The sequence below is a fragment of the Plectropomus leopardus genome, chromosome 24 (genome assembly GCF_026936395.1).
Source record: "Plectropomus leopardus strain MGB_pleo_1.0 chromosome 24, ASM2693639v1, whole genome shotgun sequence".
Lineage (NCBI taxonomy): Eukaryota > Metazoa > Chordata > Actinopteri > Perciformes > Serranidae > Plectropomus > Plectropomus leopardus.
The window spans coordinates 15,795,446-15,813,418 of NC_142199.1; the positions used below are offsets into that span (position 1 = coordinate 15,795,446).

Sequence of the window (17,973 nt, forward strand, 5' to 3'; positions counted from 1 at the left end):
AAAAAAAAATAAATAAATGAAGAGAATAATTAGAAAAGGATAAAAAAAAAACAGGGAAATACAAAAAAAACTTTATCTAATTTTTAAAAAATAATTATTTGTTTAAATAATGTTCCAGACATTAATTTTTTTTTATTTTTATTATTTATTATCTTATTTTTGCACTTTTTCCAGATCATTTTCTGTTTTTGTCCTTTTTTAAAAAAATATATATATTTTTTTTTACTAATTTCTTGGGTCATTTCTTGTGTTGCTCATTGCCTTCTTTTCATATTTTTGAGAGAAATCAAATCAAGGGTTAAAGCTTCAAACAAAAAACACATTAAAACAAAACATTGACTTTGAGTCAGAGATGCTGAAGTGCTCACAGGTTTCGGCATTTTAGGACTCATTCCTGGGGTTCTCTATTGCCTCCAACATAGTGAGAGTCACGCGGGATGAAAACAGCCGAAATGTGAGTCACAGAGGATGCCGAGTCAACGTGTTAAATTCCCCTTTCTCGCCAGGACTGAGTGCAGGAAAACACTCCCTAGGAAGTGCTGGTGTGGCTAGTGAAAAATTAACAATATATCCACCATCATGGGTGCAGTGCAGGCCAGCGGGGTTAGTTGTTTTGGGCCTTCCTTGATTTGTTCAGGAATAATGAGCTTTCCTACCCGCCTCAGACCTGGTGTTAAGGGAGGATGGGTGAGGCAAAAAGCTGTTAATCTGTTTCCTGAATGCCTGCAGATGTTCTCTAATGACCAACTGGTCAAAAGGCAAAGCACATTTTATCATTTGCCAGCCCCTGTTTGTTTGTTTTTGTTGATGCTGGCTTTGCTTCCTCAGTTTTTAGGGTCCCACAGTCCTTAATGCTTAATGTGTAAATGCAGTACACAAAAAACACATTTTCGGTATTTTCTTTCTCTTCTGACCTTTTTAAAATTGAATATGTGGAGGACTGGTTCATAAAGTGGTCATCCTGCCTTTTGCCACAAACTGAGCTTAATGAGAGCCACAAAATGCAGAAAGGACCATAAAGCACTGTTATCACACCAAATAAGACAGTATTTACTTTTGGTGTCCGCTGAGGTACTTAAACTCTATGACTCATTTTTATTACTTATTTTAAAGTTAATTACATTGTTTTACTATTTAACAGCAAAAGTTATTGTTACTTTTATGGTACTTTGGTCATTTCACTCAGCTCCATTCAAGCTGCCTTAAACTACTCCAATAATCATTCAATTAAAACATTTATTTTTTAAAAAATGTCTTCTAACTTGGTGTGATAACAGTGCTTTATGGTAATTTATTATATTTTGTGGCTTTCGTTGAACGTGTTAGGCCAGTTTGTGGAAAACAGCAGGAAGACTTTAGCTCTTTCATAAATATGGGGTTTTAGTAAGGTTTTGCAATTTTTAGTCTACACATTAGACACAGAGGACTGTGGACCCCAAAAACTGAGGAGGAAAAGACAGCGTAAAAAAAAAAAAAAAAAAGAAGGGGGTTAAAAGCTGGCAATCATAAAATCTGCTTTGCCTTTTGATAAACTGGTCATAAGTGAACATCTGTATCTGTGTCTTTAGTGACCGTCAGCTGTAGGTTGTACACTACTTTTCACGATGCATTATCAGATACTTTGAGTCTGTTACATAGGCTATCAATTGTCTCACTACATGCAGAAAATATTACAAAATGGCAAACTCAGTACATAGTGGCTCATGTCTTAACGAGACATTTTGACTTGCATGCTCTTTTTTAAAAAAAAAAACCCAAACTTTTAATTAATAGTTTTGAAAAGAGTGCATTCAATTGTCAATAAAATTTTTTTACAAATAATAATGACACAAATAGGTGCAAACCAGAAGGACATAAATAAAATAAAAGATAAAATAAAATAGACACAACTATGAACACACACAGGGATTTACCTTATTAATTATATAAAAAAAGCTGTAAGATTTGCATAAATTAATAGTTTTGGGTAAATTTTTATTGCACATTTTTAAGTTAGACCTCATTTTAAGATATATATATATGTTTTGAAAATGTTCAAGTAAAAGTTATATTAGGGCAATTTCTTTAAGTATTTTGTTAATGTAAGATGTAACTAAAATTATAAGCAAATTAGTTATATACTGGTCATTCTTGGAGAAATTTAAAGTTTAAGTAACAAATCAGGTTCTTTGAGTGAAATGTTTTTTGGCAAATGTCTTTGGATATCTGGAAAATCAGTCCAGAAGATAAAAAAGAAAAATTTCCGAGCTAACTAGTTTGCTAACGGTCAGTTAAGCTAAACGTAGTTTAAAGAGGAAGCTATGCATTGTTAACTTGGGCTAAAGTCAGCACAAAAGTGTGAATTATTACTTTGTATTCATGATTTTATTTATTTGACTTTTATGGGTTTTGCTGTCTTTTTGGTGGATTTACTGTTGTTTTTTTTATGGAATAGGCCAAGGACAAAAGATGCTAATTAGCTGCTAGCTAACTCTGGTTCGACTAGCTTCTTTTACTTGTGCCCTGTCCCTGAAAAAATAAACAAAAAATTCAATGAAATTAATTAAAGCATCCACTTATATCCTGTTGGGTGGTTTAAGTTGTATATATATATATATATATATGTATATATATATATATATATATATATATATATATATATATATATAATATGTTGTTAGTGAACAAATGTTTTGTTCATGAAATGTTAATTTGTAAAGTAATCAATTCTTTTTTTAAAGCTCTTAACTATTTGAAACTTGGATTGGTATCACTTTTCTTTTATTTAAACCTTTGAATCCTGAGCAAATTTGTGTGAGTTCTATCAAAACCATGTTAAAGAAATTAGTTAAGTTCGATTAGTTGGGTAAAAAAAAAAAGCCAATGTCAAAAACATACATTATTATAATAATTATATATTTAAACGTATACTACGGAATTATTATTTCTATTTATTATTATTTTTAAATTGAATTTTACTTTGTTTTATTGTTTTGTTTTTCAGGTAATTTTATTGTACTTGTTAAATTCTTGCAAATTTTGGGTCATTTCCTTTTAACTAAGCCTTCTCCCCATCTTTGTCAAAGAAATCAAGCCATTTCACTCAGGTTTCAAAGGGTTAAAGAGGATCTGCAGAAAACAAAGCTTCAGGGTGAACTTTCTAGACTTAGTAAAACTTCTCCCTCCTCTTTCCTCCTTTTTTTCTGGCAGCCACTCCTTCTTTCTCCTTTCCTCTGTCGTCACCCCTTTGGCCTGCTCTTACAACTCATATCTCAATTTGCTATTCTGAGCCCACATGTGAGTTTACATAGGCTTCTGTGTATGCATGAGTAATTACAGAGCAGGGCAGAGAGGGAAAAACTTCCCCTGTGAACTTTTCCTTTCTCCTCCTCTTTCCCCCAGCTACTCAGTGTGCCTGCACGACCCAGAGAGCCTCCCAGACAGAGAGGAACCCCTACAACTCCTGCATCTCCATCTCAATTCCTCACCCGCTTTCTCTCCCCCACTTCCTCCTGATTCACCTCACACAATAGACTTCCTCTGCAAGCACCAGCCTGAAGGGAAAAGAGGGGAGATACGGTTTCTCAGTCTACAACAATGGAAATTCAATCAGGAAATGGAGAGGAGGTGGCGAGCGCGGTGTCTTCGACCTCGGGCTACGTTTCCCATAGTCCCTCCGGGCCGCAGGTGGAGGCATCAGACGAGCCAGTGCTCAGAGAGGACCTGCAGGCTGCAAAGAGGATTGAGAGGTTTGACATCCCACTTGATAACCTGAAGAGGATGTTTGAGCAGCCTGCTGTGGCAAACACAGTAAGTACTGCCACTGTGCATTTTTATTTTTCTCCTATGAACTGTATATTTTTGTGCAATGAAATCCCATTCTGCTAGAGGTAAATTGAGTGTTAGGTAACTGCCATGCTTTGCACTTTGTGTGATTGTGTCGCATAGAAGGATGGGTTTGATGCAACACATAGAAAAGCTTTTGCAACCTTAAAAGAAACTTGAAAATGCAAAGTCAGTAGTGGTGACATGACTGCCAGGTCATGCCTCAGGCAAAACGGATCGAGTTTCTGAATGGTGTAACTGTAAACTGTGTAAATTTCATTGTTGTAAGCTGTAGCTTCTTCTCGTTGACCCTACTGATGACATTTTGTTGGATATAATGGACACAGGTGTAGATTTGGGGGGGACAAATTCCCTTCAATATATGGAACATATGCGTTTGTCCCCCAGTAAAACATGGAAATAGCAGAGGACTTTTATTTTGACCAAATTAAAGACATTTACACCATAAATTGATACAGAAAAAGGGAAAATGATGCATAAATATTCACCAGAAAGCAGGAAATTTAGTGTTTGATGCTCAAAAGGACCCCTCTCCAATGTTGAAACTAAACCTACGCCCTTGATAAAGCCATAACAGGATGTTGCTTATCTCTCCATTTACTTTAATATGATTAACTCGTTGGTAATTTGGGATTTTCCATCATTTCGTAGACTCTGGTGAAAAAATGCTTACATTACACATCTCTGTGCCAGAGAGGAGGGTGGCCTTCTCTCTCCCGCTTATTTTTTCCGTCTCAGCTGGCTTCTCTGAGAGGAAAATCTAAGTCTGTTGGAAGTGAAGCGAGTCATTATGAGAAAACCTCCCATTTACCAAATGTCTGACGATGAGACAAAAAGTGACCTACTTTTTGCTCGTCATGTGGTTGTGACATTAACTCTAACCCCTCGAAGTCTTCCAACGACAATGAGCTTTATGATGGTGCATGGAAACCTTTCTCTTCATCCAAACTCTTAAAATCTGCAAGAGCTGATGCATCATGGGGAATGTGGTTCGCAGCGTGTGCCAGTACTGACTGATGGCACAGATACACGCTGGCTGCATGTGTGCAGGGCCACTGGGTTGCTGATATTCGACACCCGGTTATTTGAGACCTATTTTGGGGAGCTTTATGGTTAAGCAGGATTTTAAAAATAACTCTGTAATTGGTACGTCGGCTGCTGCAGCTGCTGCTGGAAGCAACGCGAAGCTTCTCCGTGAGGCCTGAAACAGAGCAGAGACGTGGATCCGTTGGAGTTAAATCACATCTGGCTCCTGAGATGAAAACATTTTGCAGATTACTGTGGTTAATGATCCACATCACCAAAGCCGTGCACTAAAGACGGCCCCTTTATGTCTGGGTTTTTTTTTTTGCTTTCAGTCCAGTAGTTGAGGCTAATGTTTGCTTATTTTTTGCCATCAGACGTGTGTTTGGGCTCCTGCGACTTGAGCCATAACAGCCTCGATAGATAAGAGCTCCACTTTCTTTTATTATGGCTGTTTAACATTCCAGTATCTCAAGAAGCATCAGGTGTGTGTAAAGCTCTCCTATCTTCAGCTCAGCATGAGGAGAATTTCTCAGGCTTTTGACTGACGGTCACTTTTATGATCTCGTTAGTTTATAAAGTTCATAGTAAATAAGTAGACTGGGAAAACTGGCCTTGAAATGTGCACGACGTTATCCCCTCTGTGAGGCGCCATAAACAAGGTGGCATTTAATGCAATGGTGGATGTGGTCCAAACAGTGCTGACTATAACTGTGATAACAGGATTTTTTTTTACATATTTACACATAAACGTACAGGGGAGGACGTCTGAATGTGCTACGGAGGTCGCCGCTCCAGGACGCCCTCCGATGATAGCTTTTTTCAGGCTTTGATTGCCCAATATTTCCTTCCTCTTTGTGTGGCTTTAGGGTGAAAGGTCATCCACACCAAAATTGATAACTATAACTATCATGATAACTATAAAAAGATAGTTTTAGCTCCACTTCAAGTTGATGGTGGAGTCCACACTACAACTACAAAGACAACGAAAGTGGCAAATGATATCGTTTTGAATACTCCTACAGCGATTTCATGAACGATAGAAATACTAACAGCCAATTGGAGTCTGTCTTATTTAGACGTCACGTCCTAACATCTAATTTGGACCACAAAATGTCTGTTTTTTATGTTGAAAAGGATGCAGGAAGCTGTGCCCTATTTTACTGGTTTTCTGTTTGTTTTTATACGTGTGAATTTAGTCATCAATTGATTAGTGTCTCGTGTTAATTTAAAAACGTCACCTTAATATGATGATTTAGAGGCTACATAACGAATTCTGAATTTAGATCCAAATCCTCTCATTTCAAAGTGTTCAAGTGTGTTGGGTGTCATCACTACAATTCAGGGACATTTTTCTCCAAAATAAAGTGCCAGGAGCGCTTACAATATTGGCTTTTTAATTGCAGCTGATCTCTTTCATTTAGGATTTAGGAAGAATCTTTTGCACGGTATAATCATTCAGTCACAGCTATTAACGGCTGTGTTACCTATTATTGGGCTGCAGATTACACAGAAAAGTCATTTTACCAGAGACATCCAGCCAAACGGTCTCTGGCACTGACGGGGGTCCCTGAAGGTGGACTTGTCTCTGCTCATGTCCTCTTTTCCCATCACCAGAATGTCGGCACATTAATGTTCATACCACAGGATGAATGAAACTTGTCTGCAAAAGACGACAGCTCTCGTAAAAGAGTGTTTGATTCTCCCACTTCCTGTCGCGCGTGCTCCGCTCTGACATGTTAGTCCATCAGTGTGGATGCTGACGTTGTTATTGCGTTACAGTTAAAGTGCTTAAAGCGTTGACGGCCCATTAGGGTTTTAACGCCACCTGTTGGTTTGGCATTCTTGACAGCACCTCAGTTGTGTTTTGCGTTCAGTTGGACAGACATTTTTTTATAACTGCTGTGTGGACAGGATTTTTTTTTTTTTTTTGAGAAAGCCTTTTTGTCTTTCAGCTCATTGTTTTGATGTTTGTGGGCACTTTTCCTGTTTTGGTTTATGCTCAGTGCTCTCATTAGTGTTGTTTCCAGCCACATCAGGCCACCGTTTTCCTTGAAGAAGCTCTAAAACACATTGTACACTACCTGCTCAGCGCCACACATTAGACAGACACGGTGGCTGGTGAACATAGTGGAGCATTAGCAGCTCAAAAGCATTTTTTTCTCAGACCAAAAGCAGAACTAAAAGGAGAGTAAATATTGGGTTTTCTGTTCATCGAGAGGGCTGTTAATGTTGCTTTATAACTGCTGGATGCGTAACACAGTAACATGAAAGGTGATAATATATCAGTGTTGTGTCTACAGCTTGTCTTCCCTTTCCCAAGTGGCCAAAAAATCAATTATTGTAGCTTCAAGTACTATATCTGCTGTTTTTCCAAACTGGGAGTGGAGAAGTCAGATACATCATGACCAGGCATTTACTAAATCGACTGAAGCTGTTTTAGTTCAATCTCAGTATGCACCATAAGTCTCTGTTTTATCTCTCTTTTTAAATGTGTAAAGCATGTATTTAGTCTGTAGTGGACTTCAAATAGAAGTATGGGAGTTAGTCTCCTGCTCCTTTTGGAAAACTGAATGACGCAAATTTATGCTCTTTTGTCTTATTTTGCAAGTGTTGGTGATGCTTTTTTGCGGTTGCTGTTGGACGGTGCTGGTGTGCTGCAGCACATCTGCTAACTGGCCAGGTAAACATCATGGAAAAGATAAAGAACAGCTGCTGTTGATCCATTTGTTGAATCAGCAGCCTAACAGCCATTGCACAGGCGTTGATGATGGTAAATTTGAAGATTCCCGTGTCCATATTAGTTTACAACAGCATATCAGTAGCAGAGGCTTCTTGCATCAGAAAATGAGGAGGCGTTTGCTTTATGGTAAGAAAAGTCGACTGTGGCAGTGGGAGCGAGGTGCCATCCCATTCCTGCTCACCGGGGCTGTATATCAGTACTTGATACCTTTAAAATATCGACCGAAATAACCCAGTACCAAGTACTCTCACAGCTTCTTCAGTCACAGATATCTACATTTGATCCTTTTTTGACTCAGATTTTAAAAAAAGTCTGTATTTGTATATCTTTGCTCGCAGTCAATCACCACGCGCATTATTCGATTCAATGGGACGTGTGATTGGCCCCCTCCTCCAGCAGCTACAGCCCATGCAGTCTGTAGTGTGGTGAAGCTGAGCATGATATATTAGATGGAGTTGGCAGTTCAGTGTGCCAAAATGACACCGAAACATTTCAGAGTATGATTATGTAAACGCTGGTGGCATTTTAGTACTCTGTTAGTGTCGGTGCAACGTTAAAGCAACACACCGCAGCCTTTCCACCTCACAATTAGCGAAGCTGATCCAATAGCACATTAACTTTGATTAGGCAGAGTGGCATCTATCCCACTCCCACAGAGCATCCCGGTCTCCTGCTTTCATCAACATGTAACTTGGCCAGCGAGCTGCGGTTCTCTGGTGAGAAGTGCGTAAGGCTTTACAGCACTATGGCACACGCCAGCCTTCAGATAAAACGTAACCACGTAGCTCTTATGTAAACAGTAAGCTGCAAGTCCGAAGCTGAGCTGGCTGTGTTGCTGTTGGACTGAAGAGTAATATGCCTGTTTGCAAGCTGTATGTCTAATTTGTTGCACTTTATTGTTACCTACACAAGCTCCTGTCTGAAATCAGCCTGAAACGCATTACAGGCAGCCACTGTTGATGTCACCGACGACGTCAGTGAACTCACCGAGTCTGCAGTGGATTTAATTTGTAAAACATCAGAAGCAACTGCACCCAGAACTACAGCTAAATCAACCCGAAACCACGGACTACCAGAGAAATCCGGGAACAAGAACAATTACAAAGGAGCGGCAAACAATTTGACTTTGCAATCATTTCTATTCGGATTCACTTCATGCATATTTTCTTCTGCTCCCAAACTGACTCCTCTCTTTTTTTTTCACCCCGGGGGGAAAAAGATCATTTATTTATATTCTTTTTTAAATACCAGGCTGTACAGCTGGTCAAAATGTCTGAGTGTCACACGCTGGCACTGGAACACATGCTGTAACTTGGCATTGTATCATGAGTGCTTGTAGTCTGTTCCTATCTTTTCTTAAAAAAGAGGGAAAAAAAGCCCGTAGTCAGTGTTAATGGAGCATGTGGGCAGCGTTCCCAGATTCCCAGATAGAGAAGCAGACTAGAGCTCTGCAGCCGGCTGGTTATAAAACACGACCTTGTCTCCATCTCATCTGTAAGGCCAAGTTTAATATTTGATGATGCACTGTATTTTTCTTTCTGCGCCCCGTTTCATTTTATCTAAACGGTGCGATGTCATTGGACGGCTAGCCATAACAGTGACTGATTGATTCCCAGGTGGTCGCTCGGCTGTGGCTCCTCAGTGGGAGACAGGACATTCGGCGTTGTGTCCGCAGATGTGATGCAACGGTTTATCCTGAGTGCAAAGAGCGTGTTTTTCCACTTGTGAAGCACGCCAATCCTCCAGGGACGCGGGCTTGTGTTTACAACATCTAACCGACCTTCTGGTCGCGACTGTGCAAACGGGGAGGAATACACACATACTGATGCACACGCACGAGACAGATGAGGTGACACTGTGCTGTGGTGTCATTTCCCATCATGCAGGGGGGTTCTCAGATGCACACACTGTTGGGTAATTGACACACATGCACAGAAATAGGCCACTGATCAAGAGGGTTTGCACTTTAGAAAGCTTCCCATTATTCTGCACCAGCTCATTAAAATGTGCACGCATAAATTAGTAGTTACGTAACTTAAATGTTTCTAATACTCATGACTTGACTTGGCATTCATTCATGTTGTGATGTCTGCTGTTGGCCAGCAGGTGGCAGTGTAGCATCTGTGACACTGAGCGAGTGAGCCGTCATGAGCCAAAGTGTGAGAGGGAGGATCAATGCTCTGCTCTTAATCAGGACTTCATCACAGGGAGACAATTACTAATCACCTGCTGTTAATTGGAGTTCATTTTTAACGCCTGAAGGTGTCTTAAACTGTCTTTTCTCTTGCGTCTGAGCCAGTCAGATTATCAGGATTTGCATAATTGGCGAAATATCTAATTCTGATGTGTTTAGTAAATTTAACACAACATAAAAGAATTTAAAAGGATTTCAGACTTTAGGGTAAAGCTGGTCACACCTGGCTAACAGGATAACATGTTTAAGTAGGGAGAGGGGAACTTTTTTTAGGCGGAGCACTCTGTGACTCTAAATGAGGTGTCTGAATGCATTCAGTGGCACTGGAGGTCTGGAAAGTTGCCTTGGTTTATTTTCATGTCTTGTATCGTCACTGTCACTGACTCACTGACTCACTCTTGTTTATATCTGGCTCAGTGGAGTTAAAAGATCATTTTCTCCCCCTAAGTGTATTTGCTCTATCGCCTAAATGAGCTGTTTTCAAAAGTCACAATCAGAAGTGAAGGAAGTACTCCATTTCTTTACTTAAGTAAGTGCCACAGTATAAAAATGTAATTTTGAAAGTAAAAATACTGCTTTAAAATGTTACTGAAGTAAAAGTAAATAAGCATAATCAGGAAAATGTACTTTAAGTATCAAAAGTAAAGGCAATGAAAAAGTCCATAAAATATCTTGTAGAAATAAAATTTAAAAAAAAGGTAAAAATACCCAATTCAGAATAATCTAGAGAAAAAAAAAACAACACCCCAAAATTCAAAACAATGAAAAAAAAGGAACAAGAAGAAATAATGTCAATATTTATTTGAATAATTAATTATAATTAAGTACCCAATTCAGAAAAAATGAAAAAACGATATTTTTAAAAAAAGATAAAAAAAAAAGAAAATGACTTAAAGTGTTTATTAAAATAGTTAATAGCTAAAATATCCAAATCAGATTTATTTTTTAAAAGATTTTAAATGATTGCCAAAATCCAATTCAGAAAAATAAAACAAATACCTCCAAATCTCAAAACTACTAAAAAATATAAAGAAATCAAGAAAATGACGTAGGTGTTCATCCAAAACTAATTGATTTGAATCACTTCAGTTTTACTTTTATAAACTATTGGGAAGTTTATAACAAAAAAAAGTTTATAACCAACAAAAAAACATATTTTATACATCTTAAACCTTACCTTAAGCCTGTCCCTTAAATTCCTACTAACTAAATTTGTAATAAGTACAGTACTTGAGTGAAACATTACACCATCAGCCATTATTCAATTTAAAAGACGCTAATTGGAGCAATGCATTAGGCTTCTCATGTAGCTTGTTTCAATGGCTTTTTAAAGTCACCTTTCTCCAGCTTTTAAGCAAAGCCTGTGAATTTTGTCACTCTGCCACGTTGAAAAATCTCACTTTAAAGTGTCAAACGGCATGTTGAAAAATGAGAATGAGACAGCCTTTTGGCTCATTGTGAACCATTTCCCACCCAAATGAAAAAAAATTCAATCAATATTCACCACCGTTCCTAAACGCACTTCATTAAATGTTAAATAAACTAAAAGCCACAATGTGTCTGCAAGAAATTGATCCGGACTTGATGAGGACACCGGCGTCCTCATCAAGTCCATTGAGCTCGTAAAAATTCCATTAACTTTTACCAGGCATCTCTGTCGTCTCAGTTTCACAGATTCAAATCTTTTAATGGAGCTGGCAGCGGAGCCGTGCGGGTGACGCATTGCTAGTCTGTTGTGTGATGATGACTTGTTGCTCGACGCCTTGGCTCTCAGAATAGTCGCTCTGTTACGTGGTCTGCCAAACGCAGCTCTGAAACTCCCCGCTTCATTCAGCTCGTTCAGATAACTACCTGGCGTTTGCTTTGTTTCTGGATTTGGCAAATTAAGACATACGTTCTGTTTCGCTGTTGTTAAGACAGCCCTTTTCCTTTCAGAGGTATTGTGGTAGCATGTGCGTATTCACTCCGTCGTATGATAATCCATTCCCTTAGCTGGGAACCGAATGCATATCTGCGGGCCTTTTTCCATACAGATTGTTGTGTGACTCAGACTGTCTTTTCTCTAACGCAGCTTGACACAGCCCCACAAGAGCATATGTGTTCAACAATTAGCCAAAAAAGCTCAAGGCTTCCTTTTTCAATCATTTATCATGGCACAATATCAATGTGAGGGCAGCACCAAGCCATCTCTGCCATTCATCATTGCCATGGCAAAATAAGAGGAAGTACTCTTCAAGGTTTACAATGCAAATCCTTTTGGCTGCGTAACCGTAACCAAAACTCAATCATTAAATCCTGTGACTGAGAAAACAGCATAAAGACACAATCGGGGTTCAGTTTAACCCAAAGAGTCAAAAGCCATACAAGCAGCCACATCTATATTCTGATCTGTAAACACTTCATTTAAGTTCTCAGGGCCTTTTTCTTTTCATAAATATATTTTAAAAAGTGCCTTCTTGCTGAGAATCTGTGTACCTTTGCAGAACTTCATCCGATAATTTAGCATATTAAATAGTGACATTTTGGCTGTTTCTCTGCATTGTAGGTAAAAATTGGCCCCAGTTGTCTCATTAACTGTTACAGGTGCTGGAAATACCTGAGGGGGAAAGTCAGGATGCCAAATCATGGTGCCGTGTTAGCGTTAATAAATGGAAGCAGCAAACAAAAGCTAACATTTTTAGAGTTTTATTTTTTATTTTGATTTTTTTTTACATCAAACAGGAAAAATATCATGTGACTTTAAGTTTAGCTTCTAGTGATACTGACATTGTTGACTGAGTCCACATTTGATGCAGTAATTTTACAGGTTTGATGAAAAAAAGGGCATGCTTATGTACACACGTGTTGTGTTTAGGTATAGTGCTGCTGTGGATTAATGCCGCGTTCCATTTCGCTCAGAATGCGGAGGTCCGGTCTGTGAATGACGTCACACCCACGTTGTTTACCTTCCAAGTCGAAAACCAAGATGTTGTCGGCAATACAAGTTCTGCCTGTTTCGCCACTGTTAGTAATACCAGTTGATAACAAAGCAACATGTCCACAGATAGAAGCTGGACAGGACTGTGTGTCGGACTGTTTTCATGAGAAACGAGGAAGAAAAAGTGCAAATAAATCCTGGATTACGAGGTCCGACCTGTTGATGTTCCATCATCGTTTCAAGCTAGAGATCAGAGAAGACTTAAGGGCCCCTGAAGGCTGTTTTGGGGATTGTTGTCCTGTGAAATACCTGATTTCCGGGCAGCTTTTATTCAAAATTGAAATGCAAGTTGCAATTTTTTTTATAGTTTTTTTATTTTTATTTTTTATTTTTGCAGTGAAATTGCCAGTTAAAATGAAAATTGCAACCATAGTTGTGATGCTGCCACAGATTTGGAGCCTGTTACTATGAGCCCATAGACTTAGTATCTGTTTGTGATGGTGTATGTGTGTGAAAAGGGTCTGATACCAGTGCTAAAACAATTAAAAATTTAAAAAAAAAGGTAACAATGCCTAAACAGTGCTTGAACCAATATTAAAAATTAAAAATAAGAAAAGAAAATCACAGAACAGTTCAGCAGTTGACTTTGTTTTGCTCTGACTGACCTTCTTATGGCATGAGGAGAAAAGTCAGGGGATTATCAAAGTCCATAGGTGGAGGAATCTGAATGTACAACATTTCGTTGCCATCCATCCAATAGTTGTTGAGACATTTCAGTCTTCCAGTAGGACGGTATGCTCAGGTGACGTGATGTTGGTCCACATGCATGAGCTCACATTACGGGTTTGCACAATTATAGACTTAAATCCCCAGAATATCGAGCAGGCATGCAGCATGTCAGCCGATGTCAGGTCCGTGGTTCAGTGTATATTTGGGGAGGCTGAAAACAGAGCCGGATCCCAGGCCACTTTAGAGTCGTCATGTATAAATAGTAGTGCCTGGTGATGCTGGCTTCGCTCGCTGAGCATTAAGAGAGCACGGTGCCTGATGAAAGAGACTGAAATATGATTTACATTCAGCGAGTGCAGGGCCACATTGTGAAAGAGAGGACTGCTAGAGTGGATGGGAGGGGAAGCCAGAGAGCAAGGGGAGATGAAGATGGATAGGGATTCAGAGGGAATCAGCCGGGGCATTAAGAGAGGGAATCAAAATGAAAAGCAAGTTCATATTTTAGCAGGTAAAGCGGGTCAGAGTCTGATTAACAAATTATATTCATGTTTCAATAATGATAGGCTTCATCAGGCCCCGCTTGGCGGCTGCACACGATCCGACACTGACAGTTTTTTTTTCTCAATTTGCTCTTTTTCCCACAACCCCCCCCTGGAGACGAGCACATGTCTGTCAGGTTTCAGCTCTAGTTAGGAGCACTGATAATCAGCGGAGAAAGACCCAGAATACAGAATGAGGAGCTCTTCCACAGAAACTAACACACAACATATGTAGGATCAGTGTGACCTTATTATTCTGGTTTATTTCATCATATGCCCAGAAAGATTTAAGGTTCACATGTTGGGTGACTGTTGTATGTCATCATATCAGTCCTCTGTTGGCAGAGCGCACCTCCTGCCTGCATTAACGCCCCGATAATGTCCCTGTTAATTTTCAGCGGTCAATACGCACTGGGAGTTTCAGCAGCCGAGCTTTGAAACTCAAAATCATTGGACGTCTGTCAAGCTTTAATTTATCTGCTGCTCACTAGATCTGGGTCAAAACTGTCATTTGCAAATGGGCCCAGTTGGGCAAGCTTAATGACTCTCCTCTCCTTTAACAGCTTCCACCCCAGAGTGTCTCTGAGCAAGACACTTGACCCTGGAGAGGAGCGGGAAGCACTCAAACCCAGGCTCAAACTGCCGGGAGTTTAGCATCACATTAACGCAACAAAAAGTCAAGGATGTGCACAAGGCTGAGTTTGAATTTTGCTGTTGTGGTTACATAAATATAAGTAGCCTGTAATTGTTAAAGTTAGACCAAATTTAACTAAACTTTGACTTCTGATATAACCAATGAGTTGTCCTGTGACTAAGTCTCCACACAAATGCTTAGGAACAAATCGCAGCTCACATGTGCACCATGTTGTACTGTAATGTCTTATATTATGTTATCACATGAATCAATTTTAGCTAACTAATTAGCGGGCAAACACACAGGCAGCAGGCGACTACCAGCAGGTGAAAAGTGAGAAAAGTCAGGCAACCATTTTTTGCATAATTAATGTAATGGGAAATAGGTCTATTTCGTCAGAAGGATTTTTTTAAAAGTTGGGACTAGGGTATTATATACCTTTTATTTATTGCATTATTATTTTGTCCCCCCACGTCATTGTTTTCTTTTATTTCTTGTCTTTTAGGTCATTGTCCTTATGTATAGTTTTTTACCTTACTGCTCTGCGTGCTTTACAAATTGCTCCTCAGGGATGATGAAGTGTTTTTGAATTGAATTGGAATCAAATTGAATTAAGTGACGAAAAAGTGATATTTCAGTTTCTGAAAATGAATGTTTTGTGAATGAGTTTTATCTTTAACATAAAGAAAGTGCTGTTCTGTAGGGGGCTGACCCCAAAAGCCTTATAAAGCAACAAAAGACCAGTATTTGCATGGGATAAAATGCTTAATATAGATGTATGGCATCTTTGTAAAGGTACACTAATATAATGATATCGAGTTTAATATAATAGAAAAACATTTTGGACTCTTTAACTCTCCATTTCCTCAAAAGTCAGCACTGTGAGGATGGCTTGTTTTTTGCTCATGGATAAGCAGCATGTGTGTTCAGGTGCAGCGCTGAAGTCGCGTCTGAATTCACTGATTTGGCATCCGCGGTCTGATTGATGCTTCACAATCACTGGCTCACTCACCAGCTGTGTGGTCACATCCCATCATGCAGGTGAACATTGCAGCCATTTTACCCTTCTCACTGTTACTCTGTTACTCCTGCTAACAGTTTTTAAAGCTGCTGCTCTTTTGACGCCCCAAACCTATTAGTGAAATTCTCCTCATTCAAATTGGAGGAAAAAAATGTCCATGTTGCCGCTTTACTGGACTGACTTTCCTGTACCAAAGCTGCCCCATGAGGAGTTCTAGTATTGCTAAAAATAGCAGCAGGTTTAGTCATAACCTCCAACTGCACCAGTGAGGCTGCTCAGAGGCAGCTGGGGTCGGATTGGGGAGATCCCCGGTGTAAATGTGTCATAATCAAACAGCCGAGTGTGTGCATTCGAGGTCTGTTTTGGATATACAGTTGAGTATGTTTGATTCAGTGAGATTTTTAATGCTAGTTTCTGGGGAAATTTAAAAAAGCTTGCTAACACCAATAAACATTGAAATTTCACTGCAATTTCAATTTATTCCAATGGATTAGCTGCTATTAATGGATTTACTCAAAATATATTTCAAAAAGATTTTCACACGAAGTTCAACTTTGCTAAACAAATTAGTACCTTTAATGAATTGCAAACCATAGACAGAAAGCCGCAGATATCAAAATCAGTGTTTTGTTGCACCATCCGCTCTTATTAAAGCTGTCAGTCAGTCTTTGGGATAATCTCTGTGAGCATATTGTCCAGTTTATGGGCTCACAAATTGGGTCTTTAGCTCAAGAGGTAAAAAGAAACATTCAGGAGAAAATAGAAAGAGCTTTTAGGAGCTATTTTTGAATGACCAGCGTGAGCGCAGATGACTTGAAAGTTAGTGGTTCGCTCTCAAAGTACAGCAGGCCACCAGGAAATGTGGCCGACTTTGAAAGCAATTAGAATTATGTCCGTCACAAAAAAATATAAATTTTCCCTTAGATTTTATTTGTGAAAGAGACGTCTGTAAATAAGGGTTACTATTTTTTAGCGCCACAACCTCTGAATTTGATCACTTTGGTCCAAAAACATTTGGAAAGTCTAGAAGAGCTGCACAGCTGAATCATTTTATCATCATTTTAGCGGCGCTAAAAGGAAAGTAGCTGGCTCTGCTGGTAGAAGTGTGACCACACAGTGAACAGGACCCCACTTTCAACACTGTATCCAGTCCTCGTTACACATCCATGAGTCGCAGCCCTGTGACTACTGCTCGTGTAGTCGCTAAGTCACCGAGCTTTTATTCTACCACTTTCTGGTATGACCAGGCGTAAATCCAGCACCTGTCACAATATTCATTAAAAAAATATTTCACCCAGGTTCTTACCTCGCTGCATTAAACAGTTTAAGAGAATGAAAAAATAAAGAGGAGAAACCACTGCACTGTTCGTCAAACAGAGACGGCAGGGAGGGTTTTGACAGGACAGAACCACAAATACAGCCGAGGGAAAACTCTGACTAAATGTTGCATCATGTGCACCAAACAGCCTTCTACACAAACACGGCATGGGATGAAAACACCCAAATTTTTATGCTTCTAAAAACTACCAGAGAGGAGAGTGCAGCACACAGTGCGACCAGAGCAGCAGTATAGATGCCCTTTGCTCATATATCAAGACAGGTTTTTGCGCTGGGGAGCTTCAGTAGGAAAATATCCCATCTGTTGCAGCACTGTTTGTCTGTACCCATAAATGTGAATCATTTTTCCCTGTGGGCTTTTGTTCTTGCTCGCTATATGTCTGCCCGTCTCTGAACGTCTCTCTGTGTTGCTGCTGTCCGCCTCCTAGCTTTTCACTGTGACTCTGTCTGGTTGTTTGGCCTTTAGTTAATCCATTCTGTCCCAGCTGGCCTAGGTAGAAAATCTCAAATCACTATTACGAACCAGACTCCGGGCCCACACAGTCGCCTTCTCTACCTCTCTATCACTCGTTTTTTGCTGTTTGTTTTTCCTGTCTGACTTTTTATGCCTGATATCGTGCCCTCTCTGTCTGCCAGTGTACTTTTACACTCTATTCCGTCTCCTTTACTTCTTCGTTGGCCTGTGGCTTATCTCTGTCTCTTCTCCCTCTCTGTTTCTGGACTGTGTCTCTTTTGTGCCCATGTTAGCCCATGAGTGCTTGAAATATTGATGTGCCTCTGTTTAGTCATAATGAGGACAGTCAATAGAGGATTGAAACCCCCCCAAAAAAATTGTTTTCATACTTCTACTGGATTGCAAAAGGGAATGCTTATGGCACCCGGCGCAAACAAAAACACTGGCGATGAGAAAGCAGCTGCCAAGGAGTCGACAGAGGGGGGGGTGGCATGAAAGCCGGGATGACCTTCAAATGAACAATGCACCCAGTTGCATAACATCAACAACGAGGAGG

General features: G+C 39.6%; 1 protein-coding gene across 2 annotated transcripts in view; it reads left to right on the forward strand.

Annotated features, from left to right (window-relative positions):
- The window catches only part of xirp2a (xin actin binding repeat containing 2a), a 65,096-nt gene that overhangs the window by 1,404 nt on the left and 45,719 nt on the right, over window positions 1–17,973 (forward strand). Inside the window, exons 1-2 of one of the 2 annotated variants that reach the window (XM_088074126.1) lie at window positions 3,177–3,276; window positions 3,382–3,789. In XM_088074126.1, the coding sequence (XP_087930252.1) occupies window positions 3,577–3,789 (213 nt within the window). In that variant the 5' untranslated portion in view covers window positions 3,177–3,276; window positions 3,382–3,576. Of the gene's footprint in view, window positions 1–3,176; window positions 3,277–3,381; window positions 3,790–17,973 lie in introns of those variants that run through there. The other variant, XM_088074125.1, reaches the window with a different exon arrangement.